Source organism: Syngnathoides biaculeatus, chromosome 2 (genome assembly GCF_019802595.1).
Source record: "Syngnathoides biaculeatus isolate LvHL_M chromosome 2, ASM1980259v1, whole genome shotgun sequence".
Taxonomy (NCBI): Eukaryota; Metazoa; Chordata; class Actinopteri; order Syngnathiformes; family Syngnathidae; genus Syngnathoides; species Syngnathoides biaculeatus.
The window spans coordinates 5,292,953-5,312,791 of record NC_084641.1 but is presented as its reverse complement, the minus strand read 5'-3'; the positions used below and the strand labels follow the sequence as shown (position 1 = coordinate 5,312,791).

Below are 19,839 nucleotides of genomic sequence, written 5' to 3'. Positions count from 1 at the left end.
CCTCACAACTCGTTCGGCCATTTGTCCCACAGTTCTGAGGAATGGAGTTCAAATCTGGCCGTGGATTTCCTCCCACACCCCCCCCAACAAAAAAAACAAAACATGGATGGTAAGTTCACTGACGATGGCTAGGATATGCTGCAGCACACCAGGGACTCTAGTAAACGGTATGAAAAACGAATGAATTATTATATGAATACATATTACATTACAGTATACAATGCAGCAAAACATAACTGGAATCACATTATTCTTATCAGACGTTACACCTAATTATCCTTTTAGGAATTCTATAACGTTCAGTAAAATTGGTCGAATGTATATTTCTATATTGGGATGGTCACGTGCCTTAAATGTTGACGTGTATCACGTGCTGAGCACTCGGCACCAGTTTCATTGTCAAATTCTAAAGTCCAGTCTGTTTTAACAACATGTGGGAACTTCAATGGTGGCAGGACTGAAAAGGATTGATCATCTCAAGGACTTCACGGATCGGACTCAGTAAGTTAAAAAAAAAAGATTGCTAATTACTTTATAATATATATATATATATATATAATCAACGGACTAACAGTTAAATACTAAAGTTGATGTCTTGTCTTTTTATGTTTTTTTAAATGAATAAACTGAAAATGAAAGAGTTGCAGGTTTTGTATTTTAAACAACCACATAGTTTGTCTTCATGATAGTCGATTTGGCATGTCGCTAACAAAAAAAGAAAAAAAAATACCAGACACAGGTTAACGAATAGCATGATTGTCTTAGTGTGGTAACGCTTAAGAGAGCAATATTAGAACACAAACAGTGGCGCAACACATAGACAGACAATATCAGAATATGTACAGGTATATATATTTTTTATCCTTTGTGTAAAATTGTTATTACTGTAGCTAACTGAACCTGTTGCGAAACTCTTCTCCACGTGTTGGTCTATACCGCCATCAAGTGGTCAAGATGTGCCCACCAGAATGAGCAGCACAATTCGTTTTAAAATGAAGGAAATACGTTGCAAAAACTGTGAATACCTTTCTAGTTAATTCAATGATAAAAGTTCGGTATGTTTTCATCAGGTTCAAAATAATCGGTGCTATTTTTCATAACTCAAATATATGCTAGAAAAATGTTTTTGGGAATGCTGGAGCAGCCTAATGTATTTCCATTATTTTCAAAGGGGAGGGATGACTTCAGATATGATTGTTTTAGCAGTAAAAAAAAAAATGCAGTAAATGTCACACGGAATACTCTAATCAACATGGATACTTGTATAATAATGCTGACTAGCTATATTGCAATATAAAAAAGTTTTGATTACATTCATTGGTTTGGACTTAAAAATGACACTAAAGTTGAGTGTCTCCTCCCCACAGGTACAAATAGAGCATGTCTGAATCTCAGCCGGACTGGCGGTGATCACAGCGGTCACAAAATGGTCAAAAGTGTCATGGTAGCTTATGCCCTGTGGGCAGTGGGTGGCCTTTTTGGTGTTCACCATCTATATTTAGGGCGAGACAGTCACGCCCTTCTATGGATGCTAACGCTGGGAGGTTTCGGCATTGGCTGGATCAGAGAGCTTTTACGTATTCCGGCATATGTGGGTAAAGCCAATCAAGAGGCCGGGAAGGAGAGAAGAAGACCCTCCACCATAGCCCCTCCACCAGTAAACCCAGTTCGAGTCGCTGGCCAGGTGTGTGTTGGGATCTACTTTGGAACTGTGGCACTGATTGGACTGAGCTCCCTCGGTTTTTTCTACTTGCTTGTTCTTCCTTTATGTGTGGGTGCAGGGGTGCATCTGGTGTCCACTGTTGGCCAGGAGACCTCTGATCTCCAAAAAACACTCACAGCTAGTCTCATAACTTCCCCCATATTCTATGGCAGCACTTTATCCCCACTGCCAATTAGTCTGGCAGCCAGTGTCACTGCCACGCAGCATCGAAAGTACAAGAAACCTCAGGCAGGCGGGAGCCCACGGGAACTCGGTAGGAACAAAACAGTTCCCGCTCCTCAAGTCAAATATGTGTCCCTTGAATCATTAGTACAACATTCACATTGTCGACGTCCAATGTTCTTTGCACTTTCAGGTCCACGGCTTTGCAGATTGTGTCTCGCATGGCTGGCTTTCTCGACTCCGTTGGCATATTGTGTTTTCCATAATACCACTGCCACATTGTATTACCTGTCTGACTGTGTGGTCGCGCTGCTGGATTTTTTTTGGTTCCTCCCTTGGCTCAGGAGTGCGGTGGAGTACGTTGTGTTCATGCCCTATCGCTTCATGTGCGCCTTGACCGGAAGAGGCTATTATGAGGAGGTCTGGAAGAGGATGCTGGAAATACTCCTCAAAGACTATACTGAGCAGGAAAAGGAGGCGCTGAAGGCAAGTAATTGCATTGCTTTTGTAAAGGTGACACACGCCTTGAGGTACAGAGTTGAACTCATTCCATGAACGTTTAACTAAAATAAACTCCATCGCAAACCATATTTCCTTATTGAAACGAATGGAAATGCCATTAATCCACTCCAGCCTCCCCTAAAAACAGAAAAATGTCATTTTTTTCTAAAACGGAAAAATAACTTTTTTGTTCTTCATAAAACCATTCAGTATTGACATGAATAAAATCTAAATTACCAACCTGCTTTTCCACATCATTTTCCTTCAGTTTAATGGACATTGTGCTGCTCTCCCTGTGTGCAAGCTTTGGCCACCCTGGGACAGAGGAATATACAATACATGGAGCCAGTAATAACGCTTCAATAAGCTGAAGTATTAGTCATTCTTTGGCGGCACAGTGGATCAGCTGGTAGAGCGTTAGCCTCACAGTTCTGAGGACCCGGGTTTGATCCCGGCCCCGCCTGTGTGGAGTTTGCATGTTCTCCCCGTGCCTGCGTGGGTTTTCTTCGGGCACTCTGGTTTCCTCCCAGATCCCCAAAACACGCAACATTAATTGGATACTCTAAATTTCCTCCTAGGTGTGATTGCGAGCGCGGCTGTTTGTCTCCATGTGCCCTGCGATTGGCTGGCAACCAGTTAGGCTCCAGCACTCCTCACGACCCTTGTGAGGATAAGCGGCAAAGAAAATGGATGGATGGATTAATCATTCTTCACAAAGGAAACAGAATTTATGTTGTGTTTTTTTTAATACACATATATATATATATATATATATATATATATATATATATATATATATATATATATATATCCATCCATGGTACACCCTGAACTGGTTGCCAGCCAATCACAGGGAACATCAAGACAAACAGCCACACTCACAATCACACCTAGGTGCAATTTAGAGTGTCCAATTAATGTTGCATGTTTTTGGAATGTGGGAGGAAACCGGAGTGCCTGTAGAAAACCCACGCAGTTTCATCATCTCACAGTGAGGCCTATGGTGTCCATTTTGAATATCCACTTCATAATTATTCCTTGCCTGATTATTGTAGTTAAAATATTGCTGATGTACTGTATTTCGACCCTGTTTCGTACATGTTCTGAACTTTGTTATTTTACTGTATGTGTGTTTCAGGTTTTGTCACTGGGAGCAGAGGCTTCTTTTGAAGAGATATCTCGTGGCTACAGGGAGCTTGTCAAGATGTGGCACCCCGACCACAACCCAAGCAAGAATGCTGAGGACACGTTTGTTAAGATTCATGAGGCGTATGAGATTCTTCTACGGCGGTACAGGCCCCACCGTTTCAAATAATTCCTCAGTAAAATGACACAAAGAAGCACAAATCAATCCTAAAATTCTGTCAACTTGCCATTCTTACCTGACATCATTTGACTTGTCAAGGAATATTCCATTTCTGTCTTACTGGTCTCTACACTGAGTTGATCTGTCATTGGAACAAAATTCAATCAATTTAAACAGCTTTATTTACAGATTCAAGGTCCAGGCATTTGACAAATAGTCAATGAGCCTTTCGTTTGAATTATTTGTGCGGCAGATACATTTGTAGCTTACACTAGATTTCGTAGTACGGCCTATATTAATTTTTGAAACGCTTGCATGAGTTCAAAGTCGAGTCGGTCTGAGAAAACAGTAATATGCTGCCCTCTTGTGGCACTTTATTCCTATCCTCCCTCAACCGATTTTATTTCACCAATTCGCAATGTTGCATACTACTGTAAAATACCTTGTCTGTTTTGTTGAGCATTTACTGTTTCGTGTGCAACACTTATTTTCAATGGATTCTTTAAAAAGGTATAGTTCAATTATGTAGTAATACGTATTGAATAAAACCACAAAAACACACCAAAAGACAATAACCAGAGTCTTCGAGAATGTTTGTCTTGATCAACGCAGGCATATTAATCGATATGAACCCACATATTAGGTGAATCGATGCATTCGACAATCTGTTGCCCGGAAGTTGTTTGGGGTCTCAGGTAAAAAAAAAAAAAGAAAAAAAAAAAAAAGAAAAAACCCGAGAGATGCTGCGGTCGCTTTGAAAACAAACCGCTGCAGACATTTAAAAAGAGGGAAAGAACCAGCAGTGGCCAGGTAAGGCGGCGTGCTGTGGACTTAGCTATGCGCTCGCTAACACTAGAAGAGCATCCATCGATTAGAATTTGCGAGATTTTTTTTTCCGCGGGAGTTGAACGCGGGTGAATGCCATTTGTCGTGTGCTCTGCTGCCATAGCAACGGCGCGCGAGAAACATTGTCGAAGCATTGCATGGCAGCGCCTGCACTTAGTTGAATGCGCTCGATGCCGAATGACAGCCGCATGCGTGCGCGGGGCCGTCGTCAGTGGCGTGAATCGAGGGAACACGCCGCCGTTTCGAGCGTTTGCCGGCCCTAAAAAAAAAAAACGCACCGAGAGGCTCAAACAAGTGGAGCAACATGTCTGGAGGGCTGGTAGTTGTTTGGAAAAATAAAGCGCGCGGCCGCCCTCCCGTCGAGATCAACGATTGTCACTCAAGAGTAGGCGCAGGAGCGTCTTCCCCAACCCCCCTTAACCAACCGGCCGTGCCCTAGTGTGACTGGCGCGTCTGCATCCACGCCTGTTGCTCTCCAAGCGGCCAGAAGCAGCAATTTCACGTTCTTTTTTTAGAATCCTCGCACAATCATATCCATCCCTGCATTTTTTTGTGTTTGTGTGTGTGCACAAGGAACGACGTTTTCCATCGCCTGACAGTGGCTGAAAACATTCACAAATATGCGGTCTGAATAAGTTGCGTGGAATTTCCCGTGTTTGATTCCATTTGCAGCCAAATGGGGTGACAGCGTCTGGTTAGGCTTGGTTCATAAAGGGTAGATTCTGAGCCAGCAAACATTGATCAATTTCTGTCAAATTTGACAGACATACACTCTGACAAATAAAGGCAATCTAATCCGTAAAATATTAAAGCTAAACATCGAGATAAAATCTGAACATAAGAGCACAACAAATGAAATAAAAAAACAATGATTAAATGGCAGAGCACTTTCATTATAAAGATAAAATAAAACCAAGGTAGTGAAATCAAATCAAGACACCATATTTTTATTGCTGAAAAGCATAAATAAACAACATAAATTTCAGGCCAAGATACTGAGCAGATCTCAGGTGTTTAGGAAAATTGTTGCACAGTTGAGAAACAAAAATGAACGCTGCTGTGGCCTACTTTGATGCTGGAAGTCTCGTCGGAAACCCAAAAAGTTTGAATATATTCAGGTCCAAGGCTGTTTAGAGCTTTTTAGACTGCAGTAAAATTTTAAGAAGTATACCTTTTGATTTGCAGGAAGCCGGTATAGAAATGTTCGCACCTGGATTGGTTCCATTTCCTTAACAACAGCAACACGAGCAGCAGCATTGTTGCAGCTATTGGAATAATGTTTTTATTCAGATCTGGAAAAAACATTTTACTGAGATGATTGCGTGAACAGGTTTAATGTTGTTCTTGTTTGGAAAACAAAATGATAATCAAGAAACCCTTTCCGTTCAACATCAGACAACCTCCTCCCAAATCACGTCCAGTTGCACATTTACTTCTACTGGCTTTGTTCACCAATTAGATAAAATGTAAACAAATCAATGAAAAATAAAGGGAAATTTAATTACTTGTTAAATGGCATGATTCATTCAAAGGCGGAGGGTTGTTTTAGTGCAGCTTGAAATGGCATACAGTACTTATTTTGTCTTAACAAATGTGACTAAGTGTGATCAAGACTTAATTTGGGTGCTGACAGAAAGTCGACTGAAGCAGAGAAAAACAATCACTGAGACTGAGGCGGAAGATCTGATTTTGATGCGTGAGTTGATTACAAAAATACTTATACGGTTTTAACATTTTATAAGGTTGAATGCATTTCCCTTCTACCGTGTTCTTTTATTTTTGCCGAACTCTAGTGTAACCTCTGAGATGTTTAGCCTTGCTAAAAAAAAAAAAAAAAAAAAAAAGCGAGCTATTGTTTGTCTTATCCAAGGAGACTCCCAAGTGGGCCCCAACAGCTGCTGGCATTGTCCTGATTAGGGAAATGGACTGATTCTGTGTCTCTTTTTGTTTATATCATGTAAATTTCTCTTTGCATATTAAAAACAAACATAAAGACAGGATTGTCTCCTTAATTGTTCTACAAAAGAAGAATTTGCAACACATTTACAGTTACCTGTACGTTGTTCAAGAGAGCGCCTCTGTAAAATTTTTGCTTGCAAGACAGCTTGTGTTTTTCCAAATTGATTAAGGAAAGGATAAAGATTCTGTCTGCGATTGGCTGGCGGCCAGTTCAGGGTGTATCCTGCCTCTCTCCCAGAGATAGCTGGGATTGCCTGCAGTACATCCGCTAACCTAATGAGGATAAGCGCTACAGAAGATGACTGAATGAATGATAAACTCGGCTGTATGTGTGTACATGAATATGTGCTAGAGTGATTTATGACCTGAAATCCAAAACCTGGGCGTCACCCTGGACTCCACTCACTCCTTTCACTCCCACATCAAATCCATCACAAAATCTGCCTCCTGCCTCCCTAAAAATTTCTGCGGACTTCATCATTGACTCTCCAACTCCATTGCTGAGACCCTCATCCCTGCCTAAACTATGGTACCAGAGTCTTGTTCAGGCTACCCAGCAAAGCTCTGCACAGGCTTCAGTGCTATAACAAATACAACTCCAGGGCTAACGGCGGGTCGTCGCCCGCAATGTGTCCGATTTATGATGCCCTCCGGTCGGATCCAAAGCCCCGAAAGTCCCCTCCCAGCCCTGGAGCCCGTCGGACTTATTTTTTCGGGGACTGCTTTCTCTGGAGGATGAGGGCGAGTTATGGTGACTGGTGTGTCCGAGGATGAGCACCCAATGTCGGACACGAGGTGGGGGGTTGAGACTTTGTCTTTGTCGGCCGCTCCTGGGTCCCTGCTAAGGGGTTACAACGGAAATGGGGCGCAGCTGTGTGCCCCTTCAGTATGTCCTGACAGCCCTGACAGCACATGACTCATCCATCTCCACCGGTTCCCAGTCAAGTCCTGCATCACTTACAAAATCCTGCTCATAAGCTACAAATTCCTCCATGTGCTTTCGGAGCTCCTTACACCTCATCCTGGGACCTGAGGTCTTCCAAATCCGGTCTCCTCTCCATCCCTCGCACCTGCCTGCCGACGTTTGGGGCAAGCGTCTTTGGCATGGCAGCTCCCACCCTCTAGAACTCTCTTTCTTTTGAGATCTGCAACCCCCCATGGCGGGATATTTTCAAAGAAATACTCATACAACCTTTGATGCTTAGTGTCCTCATTTTGTATGTTTTTTTTGGCTGTCCATTTTTGTAAAGTGGCAGTGGGTTCTGCGAAAGGTGCTATATTAATCTTATTGAATTTGATATGATCTAAGTTATTAACTACTATTATTATCATTATCATATGAATGTAGTTTTAACTCCTCGTTTGGTAGTGACGCTAATATTAATTTGCAGCCCGCAGTGCGGCTGATGTGACATTTAAATAAGTGAGGCCAACCCCTGATCTTGTTATGAAGACTTCTAACAGAAAACTTGAAAGAACCTGAAAGCTGCAAGTGAAATGGTTTGTAGTGTGGAATTAAAATTGGATATGTCAGAAATTCTTTGGTCCTCCTTTGTGCAGATGCAGGCATCTGGTGAAAGAATGAATGCTGATGACTGCAATGGCTGCTCTCATGCATCAGGTATGTTTATTTAAGGAATCAAACATTGAGTCCATTTGTGTGTACCGACAGCAGACTTTGATTTTACTGTCTCATCCAGGCAATGGTCAAGAGTCATTGACAGAGCAGCACTTTTTCAGCCCAAGCAGTCAACAGGCCTTGACTTGTTGCTCCTTTGCGGGTTAGTCTTCAACTTTCTCCCACAGGCTGTTTTGACATTATTCCTGAATGTATCATGGAAGTAAGTCTGATTTTTCCCTCCCAGCCAACTCCATCAAGGTGGAACTGTGCAGTGGAGATAAATCACCGCAGCCACACAAAAGAGGGGTTTTGGGCGATAGAGAAAGCGGGGATGACAGATTAGAGCGAATAGAAGAAGGGAGTTTAGAGCATGCTGGGCTTGAACAAAGGAATATTTACGGTGAGTTGGCCACTTCCAAAGCTGCTTCGCCCGGATCCATCCGACTTCCGAACGGAAAGCTCCAATGTGATGTATGTGGAATCATCTGCATCGGACCTAATGTGCTGATGGTGCACAAGCGAAGCCATACAGGTAATGACACCCTGTGGACATGCAGCGCATATGAAATCAAAAGGGCATTGCGTTTGAAGGCTTTTTATCCCACAATGTCTCTGTTGTTAGGTGAGAGGCCTTTTCACTGTAATCAGTGTGGAGCGTCCTTCACCCAAAAGGGCAACTTGTTACGCCACATCAAGTTGCATTCTGGAGAGAAACCTTTCAAATGCCCCATTTGTAACTATGCTTGCCGGAGGAGGGACGCCCTAGCTGGACACCTACGGACACATGCAGGTACACTGGGGAGAAATAGCTCTACCACAAACTCCCTATAAAGAAAATGTCTTAAATTTGACGCACTACAGAGAATAAGTGTTTTTAAAATGACTGCCAAATTCATCCATCCATTTTCTTACCCGCTTGTCCTCACGAGGGTCACGGGAATGCTGGGGCCTATCCCACCTATCAACGGGCAGTAGGCAGGGTACACCCTGAACTGATGGCTAGTCAATCGGAGGGCACCTAGAGACAGACAACAGTCGGACTCACAATTGCACCTATAGGCAATTTAGAGTGTTCAAATAATGTTGAATGTTTTGGGGATGTGGGAGCAAACCGGAGTGCCTGGAGAAAACCCACGCAGACACAGGGAGAACATGCAAACTCCACACAGGTGGGGCTGGGATTGAACCCTGGACCTCTGAACTGTGAGGCCAACATTTTACAGCTGCGCCACTGTGCCATGTTTTTAGAATGCCTGCCAATTTGAATGAATAAAAGAATACCCAGGTTCTGAAGTACTGAAAAAATAAGACCCGTGGCCTATCCATCAATCCATTTTCTGTAGTGCTTATCCTCACTAGGGACGTAGGCAACGCCAGTCTAAAGGTCCACTAGCAGCTTATACGCACTAGTCGCTAGCTCGCTTTCGTCTCAGGGCTAGTTTTAAGACCCGGCCCCAAAATCTGGCCTGGTGAGATGGTTGAAAAGAGTTATTAGTTACACCTCACCATTTACGACCATGTTTATTATTGTATTTGGAATGATAGTTTGCAATAATGTCACACCGCACTCCATAATCTTGTGATGGCGGGTAGAGGCGAATTGTGACTGTGGAAATCCATTTGCCTAAATTACACCCTCCCCCACGCCCCACACACACACACACACAACAACAAAAAAGAAAGTAATTTCAACTATATTTATGAAAGGGCACTCCATCAAATAATTTCAACATGAAACTAAAAGTACATTTTAAATAATTTTTTTCCAGAAATTACAGAATATAAGGAATTACATACTGTGCTATCATCTTGACAACAGGTCATTTTACCTTTGTGTAATGATTTTTTTGGTTACTTTTTAATTGCAGATACTTCACCACTGGGCGGCAAGCCTTTCAAGTGCATCTATTGTAGTCGGAGCTACAAACAACAGAGCACACTGGAGGATCATTTTGACCGATGCCACAGTTTTCCCAAGAGACAGGACCAGGAGGCAGCAGTCAACTCAAAGACAGTTCAGCAGGGTAAGGCACAAAAAAAACACCAATCAAAAAGTCCCTGCATGATAGGTCATGTGAGTATATTCAATTGGTAATATTCACACAAAAAAAAGTCATTATGCTATTTGTGTACAGATGATCAGTCTGTAAAAATGGAGACAATGGGTAAACCAACGCTGGACAACCCAAACGAGAAACCGCGGTTTGCGGATAGATTAGCTGGTAGCATTACCAAGCGCAAGAGGTCAACGCCACAGAAGTTTCTGGGTACGTTTTCTTATTTGCTTTAATACAATTGTCATTATTCGTGCAGTACGAAATTAAATAAATGCTACATATACCACGCAATTATATTTCTAAAATTTCCAGTTCCATCACAAGAGTAAAAAGTTTAACTTTGGAGGAAATGTTTTCTAATTAACTGCTGTCTATTCAAGTACAAGCAAAAGTAAACCCATCCAGTATTTTACCTTTGCGAGGATCTTGAAACACTCTCCTAACTTTAAGAACCAACAAGGAGGAGGAGTGATAAACATTATTTTTTTTTTTACCAGTAACAGTCACACAAGGCAGTCTGCGACTTGGCCCAAGGCCACCTATTTCGCAGCTTCCCGTCTTCTCGGATTCTCCCAATCCACAAATTTGGGACGTGCCTGGTGGCTTTTAAACTGAAGCTCATGACTGTGATAACCCTCACGCTGGTATAAAATGAAAAATGTCTTGGTCATTATGACTATGAACACTTGTGACAAATAATGGGGAATGTCAAGTGACCAAACCGTAAAACAGGTGTCAGACTTCCTGTGTAAACAGTGAAAACTGCGACAACTATGGGTTGATGAACTTATTTGTGCAAATATGATTATTTGCAAACACGAAGACAGCCTAAACATGGCATCTTTGGTAGCGTGTCAAACAAAAGTGTTGTTGTTCTGTGAAGCATTTTTTTTCATTGATTTATTTCAATCATTCAATTTCAACATCACCTGGCAGGAGAGCACACATTATAAAGTCGGTCATTGGCATTCACTAGTGTCTCTCTGGTGTTCCCAGCAGACAAGCAGATCCATCTTGAGCTCCTTGAAGTCCCTTGTGATTTGTCCTCTGGTTCTGAGAGAGAAGGGGAGCATCTGAAGCCTCAGCCAGTTGGTGACGCCACTGGTTTGAGTGGGAAAAACGTGCAAGACTCCAGCGGCAAACGTGGAAACGATCTTCTCCATCCTGCCTTCTCGTCTGAGCTGCACACCATTATGGACTCTACAAACAGTAATGTGATTCCTCAAGGAGCCCCGGGTGGAGTCTCAATGGTGACTCTTGGCCTATCTGGTCAAGAAGTGGGTGAAGGAGGTGAAGTTCACCCTTCAGTTCATAGCCACACAACCTCACCCAACGGATGTCCTGACTCCACAGACACCGAGAGCACAGCGGAAGACCTCAGCACAAGGGCTGCAGTCCACACACGTACCTCCAAAAACAACCAGCACCTCCACTACCAAACCCTAGCGCTGCCCCAGAGCCTTTCCACCGCCAGTCTCAGCCAGGCCAAAGAGACGGACCCAGAGTGGGACAGTCCTTCACCCCCGACTCCAGTGAAGGGGATTACCGGCTCACCGCTCCTCGCCAGGGAGAAAGTGCAGGTGTTGGACAGGGACGGCCAGCCCATGCGCTATTTTCACTGCCGCCACTGCCGCGTCCTCTTCCTGGATCACGTCATGTTCACCATTCACATGGGCTGTCATGGCTTCCACCAGCCCTTTGAGTGCAACATCTGTGGCCACCGCAGCCTGGACCGCTACGAGTTTTCCTCGCACATGAGTCGGGGAGAGCACCTGCTGGACTAAGAAGAGCGAGCAGGGGTGGGGGCGGGGAGGAGTTGCTGGAAGCTCATGTTTGCTCTGCACCAGATCATGCTTTAAATCCCCAGTGTAAAAGTAAGAATTTGATATCTTATTCTTATCTATTCAACTGAAGCAGAAGTGGGTGAAGAATCTTTCGAGGTTTATGGTGGCAAATTACGTGATACAATTGATTGCACTCTCTTATTGAATCATGTGGCAAAATGTGATTTTGCTTCAAAAGTGCCTTCTTGGGGGATTTTCTCCAAACTAAAAAAAAAAAAATGAAGGGAAACAGGTGCTGAGAAATCTTGACTAGCCATCTTGCCCTTGATCTAAGTTGCTCAATGAAATGGCCTGTTGTGCACAGGGAGAAGAGAAGGAACCGTGTTTACATTTGAAGAATTGTGTTCGCTGTGCCTAGTACTCACTGAGGGCCATATTCTCCTGTATGCTTATGCGAGAAAAAGCATTTACGCAGCCTTGCGCCAGGTACACACTCTAGGTGGCGCAATCCAAAAAGTCGGCATTCTCTCATTTCGACCTGCATGCAGCATGACGCACTTTCCCTGTGGACTTGAGCTTTTTTCATCTTCCCCACTTTAGAGGCTGCAGTAAGTCTAGCGCCCTGTGATGGACAAATATCATATTGCACATTTTCAGTCAATTAACTGATGTCGACGGGGTGTTGACGATTGAATCGATCTGACAGTTGGGACACATCTGGCCCACAATGCTCACACGGTCCTTCAAAGGGTCGCACGTCAGACGAGCAGTGCCCACGTGTCACTGGCGACGGCACATCCACCACGTTAAGTGATTAGAAGTTGAGTTACTACGAAGTTAATTCCAAATTTAAATTTTTCAAAAAGATTTCCAGGTCTCAGGAAAACTCCAGACTCCATCCTTCATGGCCAGGCTGTGACTTTATTGGGTTGTTTACAGTGTTCTATTCTAGTTGCGATATTGTCTAAATTGTGCATATTTTTCATTTGGTTAACAGGGTATTGTATGGTGTTTTCCCAAATGCTTTACAGATAATAAGAAACCATTGTATAGATTTCAAAACAAAACGTTTTTAATAAGGTACGCATTTATATTTTAGCGTGTTTTGTAGTCAGTTCATTATTTGTGTCAAGAGCAAATATGTGGTGAATAGGAAGGTTTAGGAAAGACCCAAGATAAAATGATGCAGTCATTCAAAATGAAGTCATTAACGTAACGTAAGGTAAGGTAATTAGGTATTTTACTTTGAGAAAGTAATTGTGAATGGAATCAACCACAATTCCAAAATAATTTTTCCACCACTGGTCACGCCTCGGGGTGGTTTATGTACTAATTTCCCTGTTATGCACAGTAGCAGGGCCAGACGTCTTGATGGGATAATACGCAAGCCAGACACAGTAAAAAAAAAAAAAAGACTTTGCACAAATGGGAGAATATGGCCCGAAGATCTTAGTTTAGTGGTGCAGCAAGGCGTTTGGTGAAGTGTGTCAGGGAAGCTTCATATGCACTGAAAGTGTTTTGCCTCTGGGATTAGGGGAGGGGGAATAAAAAGCTAAAGAGGACTGCCTTAAATACAACTTGTTTACTGTGTGTGAAGTCAGAAACTGGGTCTGGGTTCTGTGAAACAGTGATCAATTGCAAAAGCACAGTAGGATTTTAGGATTACGTAGGACTTTGGATCTTAAAGTGGACCTTGGAATACTGGTGCAGATCAGACCATGAGCCATGAGGTTTAAAATGAAGACCCTGACCAAGAGAGGCCGGGGGGCTTCTACATTGACATTAGCGGCCCTGCTTGTACAGTATATGACGAGTCTTTGCCCAAGCACTTGACGGCTTCACTTTGTTGTGCTCGTTCTCCTGCACTGAAATAACTGCTGAATCCTCACAACGACGGTCATGTAATTTGTAACAGATGGCCTTTCTCAGATTCCCACCGTGTTGCACTAGTTATCACACTCGAGTTTGCTGCTGTGTGCGACTGAGAATCCAAAATCATTTCAACTGAATTCCTTACGTTAAGGCACCTGAAGCTGAGTGGCTGGAGATGTTTAATGGGCAAATTTGGGTTATGTTGACGTTCACTCGTCGTCCATTTAGTGTTGCTTGTTTCAGCCTTGGTGTATTTAATCAGCTATATTCCAAATCTTATCCAGCATATTCCTCAAACGGACAAGATATGTTACCTCCTGCTTCTTTCTAGCACCCAAATACCTTATCGCTACAGTACAGTGACTTTTTTTGTTCATGTTGATTTTGGGAACACGAATGAGACCAAACTCAGTATTCTTGGCTTGTTATTGTTGGTTTGCTGCTTTAATAGTTGAACTTCCTTTTTATTGCAGTGGACTTGAGATGCTTGGACAAAAAAAAAAAAAAAAAAGAAAGAAAGAAAAAGAAGCTAAAGCTCCACTTGGTTTGTGAAACGGAGGGAAAAAAAGTGTGTGAATGGAACGCAGCATGTGTAACTGTTAGCTGTCAGCTTTCACCTGAATTGTGAACTATTTTTACAAATGTGAAGTTAAGTGAAAAACGAGGCCTTGCGCCTCGCTGTGTGGACTTTGTTGTTGTTTAATGATATTTTGTGTGTTGTTACATGACGAAAACACTTTACCTCAAAGTTCAACATGTTCAACTGCCTCATCACTTCAAAAGATCCTGCTGCTTTCCAAGATGTTTCTGCAGTTACAAATGTGTTGCCCTTGCTATTCTCCAAACTTTTTACTGTTAAATAAAGTTACGTTTATTGTTAAAATGCTTTTTTTTCCCATTATGCTTTCACATTCAAAATTGTACTACTACTACTACTACTTCTTCTGTAATTTGTTTACTGGTTAAAAGGTCAGGCAATTGAGAAGAGATTCTCATTAGCAAGGCCGACATGGCAGCAAATCAAAACAAAGCAAAATGAAAAAAAAAATACACATACCTAGTCAACAAACTGTATAGCATATTATAGTTACTTCTAATACATGACATTTCATCTCAGGACATGATGATTTCAAATTTCAAATTGGTAAAAAGGTCTAGGTAACGTCACATGGTCAGGGAGTTGAATTTCACAGGTATCGCTGCTGGGTGAAAATATCTCAAAAGTTGTTGAAGGATAAAATCAAAGGCAAACAGTTGCATGAATTTAGTGGGTGAATATTTTTGGTATCTTCTCCATGTTACAATTTGACACTTTTATAATGTAATACCATTCTATGACCACTAGATGCCAATCAAATCAAGTTTACACACAACTTGGTATATAATAGCTTCTTTCTCATCAGGGGGCGGGTTCCATCCATTTTCCGTGCTGCTTATCCTCACAGGGGTCGCGGGCAATTTAGAGTCTCTATCTTTTTGGGGGGCAGGACAGTGTAGGACTTCTTACCATGTTTGCTTCACAGTTCTGATAGTCTGGGTTCAAATCGTTGTGAATGTGAGTGCAAATGGTTGCTTGTTTTTATGTGCCCTGTGACTGGCTGGCGACCAGCTCTGGGTGAAGCCTGCCTCGCACCTGAAGAAAACAGGGATGGGCTCCAGCACGCCCGTGGCCCAAGTGAAGATAAACGGTATGGAACACAAATGAAGGAATACATTTGATTTTTAGAAGCTTGATCCCCGTGGCACACTAGTTCCAAAATCCCATCTGCACCCATACAAGACAATTATGCTTGCGCGGTATTTGGTGGTACACCAACTTTATGGCTATATCATCCCACACAATATTTCTCGATAGAAATGTAAATAATGTTTGTTTACTGAATTAAACTGAGTTGTGAGCCCAACTAATCCCCTTTAAGGGGTTTATGTCTTCACCGCAGTGCACAACATCCAAATTCCCCAAATTAACACTTTCAAGCACTTGTGGCTCCAGCAATCTGTATTAAACCAAGATTAAAATTCTGATCGTAGACCAGACCATAGTGAACTTTTTGGTTTTATTTTTCTAAGGGCGCAACGTGTGTCGAAGCACAGCTGGCAGAGTTTGTAGCATCTCTGTGGCTCTGGAACCCATTAGCGATAAAAAGCTCGTGTGTGTCTTTTACACGCAGACAAGAGCGCGTGGGAGCAAGCAGTGTAACGTTTGACAATGTAACACCGGGAAAGTATGCGTGTTTTAGCGAAGGAGAGAATACAAGACTGGCGCGGTTGCGTTATGCAAGCCATTCCCGGCATGTGTGCACTTGGGAAGATGTGTGGCTCCTGCGGTTGCTTGTCCCCTCTGTCACTGCACGGCTTTAAAGAGGACTTGCCAGAAGAAACATCTTCTTTACTGACTTTGGCTGCCAGATGGGGTTGATAATGGATGGGACTCACTGCTACAGGAAGCGTGCGTGCATGCAGCCACACACACAAACATGCGCGGTTTTGCTAGGAGGCCCATATTGTCCATGTGGTAGATCATGCCATTACGCTCCACACGGAAAGTTATGTCACACCAAGACGACTTCAATGAGTACCTTTGCAATTATGTCATCTACCTGTCATCCATCTATCTGTCCACCCAGTGATATAATCTATTATCAATCTATCCTCCGTCTCTCCATGATATGTCCTTCCATCTACTCATCCCCCCATTCACCTGTCTCACCATCCATCCGCCTATCTGTCCATCCATCTATTCTATCCAGCCAGCCACTCTTTGATTATCTAGATCAGGGAAGGGCAACTGGCAGCCCGCAAGCAAAATTTGCATAAAATGAAAATTATCAGCCGATCCGATCGGATAGGCACAAAATCTATTCCAGAAGTGTTACATTGGGAGAAGAGGTGGATTACGTGTGAAGTTGTGAGTGCAGTTGTGCATCTGCAAGCCGGAGCACTAGTGACACGGGACTGTGTCATAGTTCCTGCAAGTCACTTGGCTCCTAAAGTGCAGCAAATAAACATTCTTCCATGCTTTGTCAGTCCTGAACCCTTGCCACTCCTCCTGTAAAACACAGCTCCTAATTAAAACCAAAACATCCTTTGGGTCCTTGCGCTGTTGAACAGATTAGAGCTCATGGCTTGATGCTATGTGATGACTCAAAAATGGCATGTTGCGGTTCTGGTCCTGTGAACAACGTAGTCAAACAGGTCAAATGATGGAGACTGCAAAACACACAAGGACACAGGTTGATTCCCTCCCCCCTCTACTGCACAGCCTGTTCTTTACCTAGTGCAAGAGGGGCAATGAGCCTGACCACAGACATCATGTGGACTGCTCAGCGTGTTTGAGTGCTCCATCCACATTCCGAGTCTGATTCACTCCGTACAGAAACGCGTACAACGGATATGTTGCGGTTTGACAGCGTCTGGAGGTCTGCAGACAGCACTAGGAGTGGGCTACATCCCCTCCTGGAACGCAATCTTCGTAACTTCTCGCTTGGCCCGCCACACTTGGAACAGTTGAAGCCAAATTGACGTGTGTGTGGAATCCTTGTTGCTGGAGCACAATGCCCCGCGAGTGGCGACGCTCCCTCTCTTGTGTCGTCTCTTGTGGCAGGTCGCCGGATGATGAAGTGATGGAGATGTTAGGAAGCCACGGCCATTGTGATGATGCGTGGTTCTCACTCTGGAACTGCCATCTGCCCAAAAGGTCAGTTGCTAGGGGACCATTCTCCTGCACTGGGTCTGCCTTGCAGCTGCCGCCTCCAAACACACACACATGCACAAACACACACACACACACACACACACACACACACACACACCTACACACAGATGAAGATACGCACGTAAACACACTGAGTATGTGTGCAAACATTGAGTTTTACAAGAGTTGTGGGTATACTGGAGCCTATGCCAGCTGAGTTAAGGCGCTGATCTGTTCGGCAGCCAATCACAGAGGACATATGCAAAGCCCAATTCTAATCAAATCGGGATGTTGGGTAATACAGAAGACAATCAACCACAAATCCTTTTTAACCTATATTCAATTGAAAAAACCCCAAAGACAAGATGTTTTAATGTTCAAACTGATGACTGTTGTTCATTTGTTTTTTTTGTTTGTTTTGTTTTTGTACTGAGAAAGTTGAGGAATGCTCTTAAAACACTTACTATTTCCTTTTCGTATATTTCAATGGTGATTCTCGGAATTGAGTATCAATGGTGCATCCCGAAAAGGCTAAGTTGTTCACAAGCAAGGGCGTGGAGAGGTTAACCACTTTGTGATCAACTGTGTGTGCAAATAGTTCAACAGTGTAAGAAAAATATTTCTCAACCTTTAATACATAGATTTCCGATGACGTCACCACAGTCATGGGATTCCCTTGTCCGCCATCTTGTGTGTCACTACCGGTAATTGGAAACCTATCTATTGGATTTCGTCAGACTACAGTGCATAATATCATCAAAAGTTTCAGAGAATCTGGCGAGATCACTGAACGAAAGTGGCAAGGCCGCAAACAGACATTGAATGCCCGTGAACTTCGGTTCCTTGGGTGGCATTGCATTAAAAACTGGCATCATTGTGTAAAAAATATTGCCAGCCGGATTCAGGAAATCTTCAGAAAATCATTGTTAGTTAACAGCTTAGCGCAACAGCTACAAAACCAAGTTACAATCCTACCATCCAATTTGTATCAGTGAGACCCAGAAATGGGGGGGCCTGAGCTCTTCTGATAAGGACAGAGGCAAAGTAGAAAAATATACTATGATCTAATGACTCCATATTTTAAATGTTTTTTGGAAATTATGGGCTTTGGGTCCATCCAGATTGTTATTAGCAAAACTTTCAAAAGCGAGCATTTACAATGGTATGGGTATGTGTTAGTCTCCATGGCATGTGTTACATCAGTGAAGCCACCATTAATGCTGCAAGGTACACACGGATTTTGGAACAACACATGCTGCCATCCAAGCAAAATGTTTGTCTGGGACATCCCTGCCTCTTTCAGCAAGACAATGCTACAATGTGGCTTCGTAGTAACAGATTACAAATACTAGAGTAGCCTTTCAGCTGTCCACCTATGTCTCCTCTTGAAAATATGACAACAGAGACCCCGAACTGTTAAGCACTTTAAGTTGTATATCAAATAAGAATGGGAAAGAATTGCTGATTAAACAAATAGTGGCCTTACTTCCCAAATGTTGATTGAGTGTTGTTAAAAGGAAAGGTGATGTAACACAGTGATAGTGTAGAAACGTGTTAGAGGCATCAATTTCACAATGATTGCATACTTGCAATAAAAAAAAAAAATCAATGTTCATCAGTCTGAACATTAACTTCTTTTTGTCGTGATTTCAATTGATGATACAATATTCAATTACTCCATCTATCCGTCCATCCTCCCTTTTATCATTTCTCATTTAATGGCTCCAGACAATTCCCCCATGAATACTTGGATGTTTGGTGTTTCAATCACAACACATTGATCGTCAATTGGACTGGTTCTTATCTGCTCTCCCCACACTTCCCTTCACCCCTGCGGTGTGTGGCGGGCAGCCGACGACTGTTCAGTTTGGCAACGCAAATCAAATTCTGAATTATCTCAAATCATATGCCCTTCAATTTGAAAGCCGCTCCACCCAAAAGGCAAACATGCTTCTTTGATTTGGGGAGGAATTTTAATGCGAAGCTGCTGTGTTGTTATCGTCAGCTGTGGTATAACTTTACAAGGCTGAGTCCTAAAGTCCTTTATATAGATATAAAAATGTCACACTCACGGGACGGGGCTGTGTCACCTTGTGATAATACTGTGTCACCTATTTTCATGGCTTAAATCAAAGCAAAAGCATCAATTTTGGGAGCATGTCTTCATTTGCTTTCCCTCCTCGCACTCCCAGTTCCCCTCCAGTGACAGTTTTGTTGTTTTGGACGGCAGCCTTCTCACCACGACTGCCTGCTTGCCGCCTGGCAAGCCCGTGTGTCAAAGGTGGCTGCAGTAGAACAGACTGTGGGAACAGCC

The 19,839-nt window shown here is 43.0% G+C and overlaps 2 protein-coding genes across 4 annotated transcripts; both read left to right on the top strand.

Annotated features, from left to right (window-relative positions):
- Nucleotides 1-416: 416 nt before the first annotated feature.
- Nucleotides 417-3,976, top strand: dnajc22 (DnaJ (Hsp40) homolog, subfamily C, member 22). The gene is made up of 4 exons (XM_061809400.1): nt 417-501; nt 1,368-1,976; nt 2,079-2,371; nt 3,525-3,976. The coding sequence occupies exons 2-4, from the start codon at nt 1,427-1,429 to the stop codon at nt 3,699-3,701; spliced, it is 1,020 nt and encodes a 339-aa protein (XP_061665384.1). The 5' UTR covers nt 417-501; nt 1,368-1,426; the 3' UTR covers nt 3,702-3,976.
- Nucleotides 3,977-4,373: 397 nt separating this feature from the next.
- Nucleotides 4,374-14,655, top strand: ikzf4 (IKAROS family zinc finger 4). 3 transcript variants are annotated; one of them, XM_061828588.1, is made up of 8 exons: nt 4,374-4,502; nt 8,058-8,118; nt 8,198-8,278; nt 8,363-8,650; nt 8,741-8,908; nt 9,987-10,142; nt 10,254-10,385; nt 11,175-14,655. In XM_061828588.1, the coding sequence occupies exons 2-8, from the start codon at nt 8,058-8,060 to the stop codon at nt 11,957-11,959; spliced, it is 1,671 nt and encodes a 556-aa protein (XP_061684572.1). In that variant the 5' UTR covers nt 4,374-4,502; the 3' UTR covers nt 11,960-14,655. The 3 variants fall into 3 exon arrangements, with proteins under 3 accessions (XP_061684572.1, XP_061684564.1, XP_061684556.1); XM_061828580.1 differs by having other exon boundaries at nt 11,172-14,655; XM_061828572.1 differs by having other exon boundaries at nt 8,363-8,908; nt 11,172-14,655.
- The last annotated feature ends 5,184 nt before the right edge of the window (nt 14,656-19,839 follow it).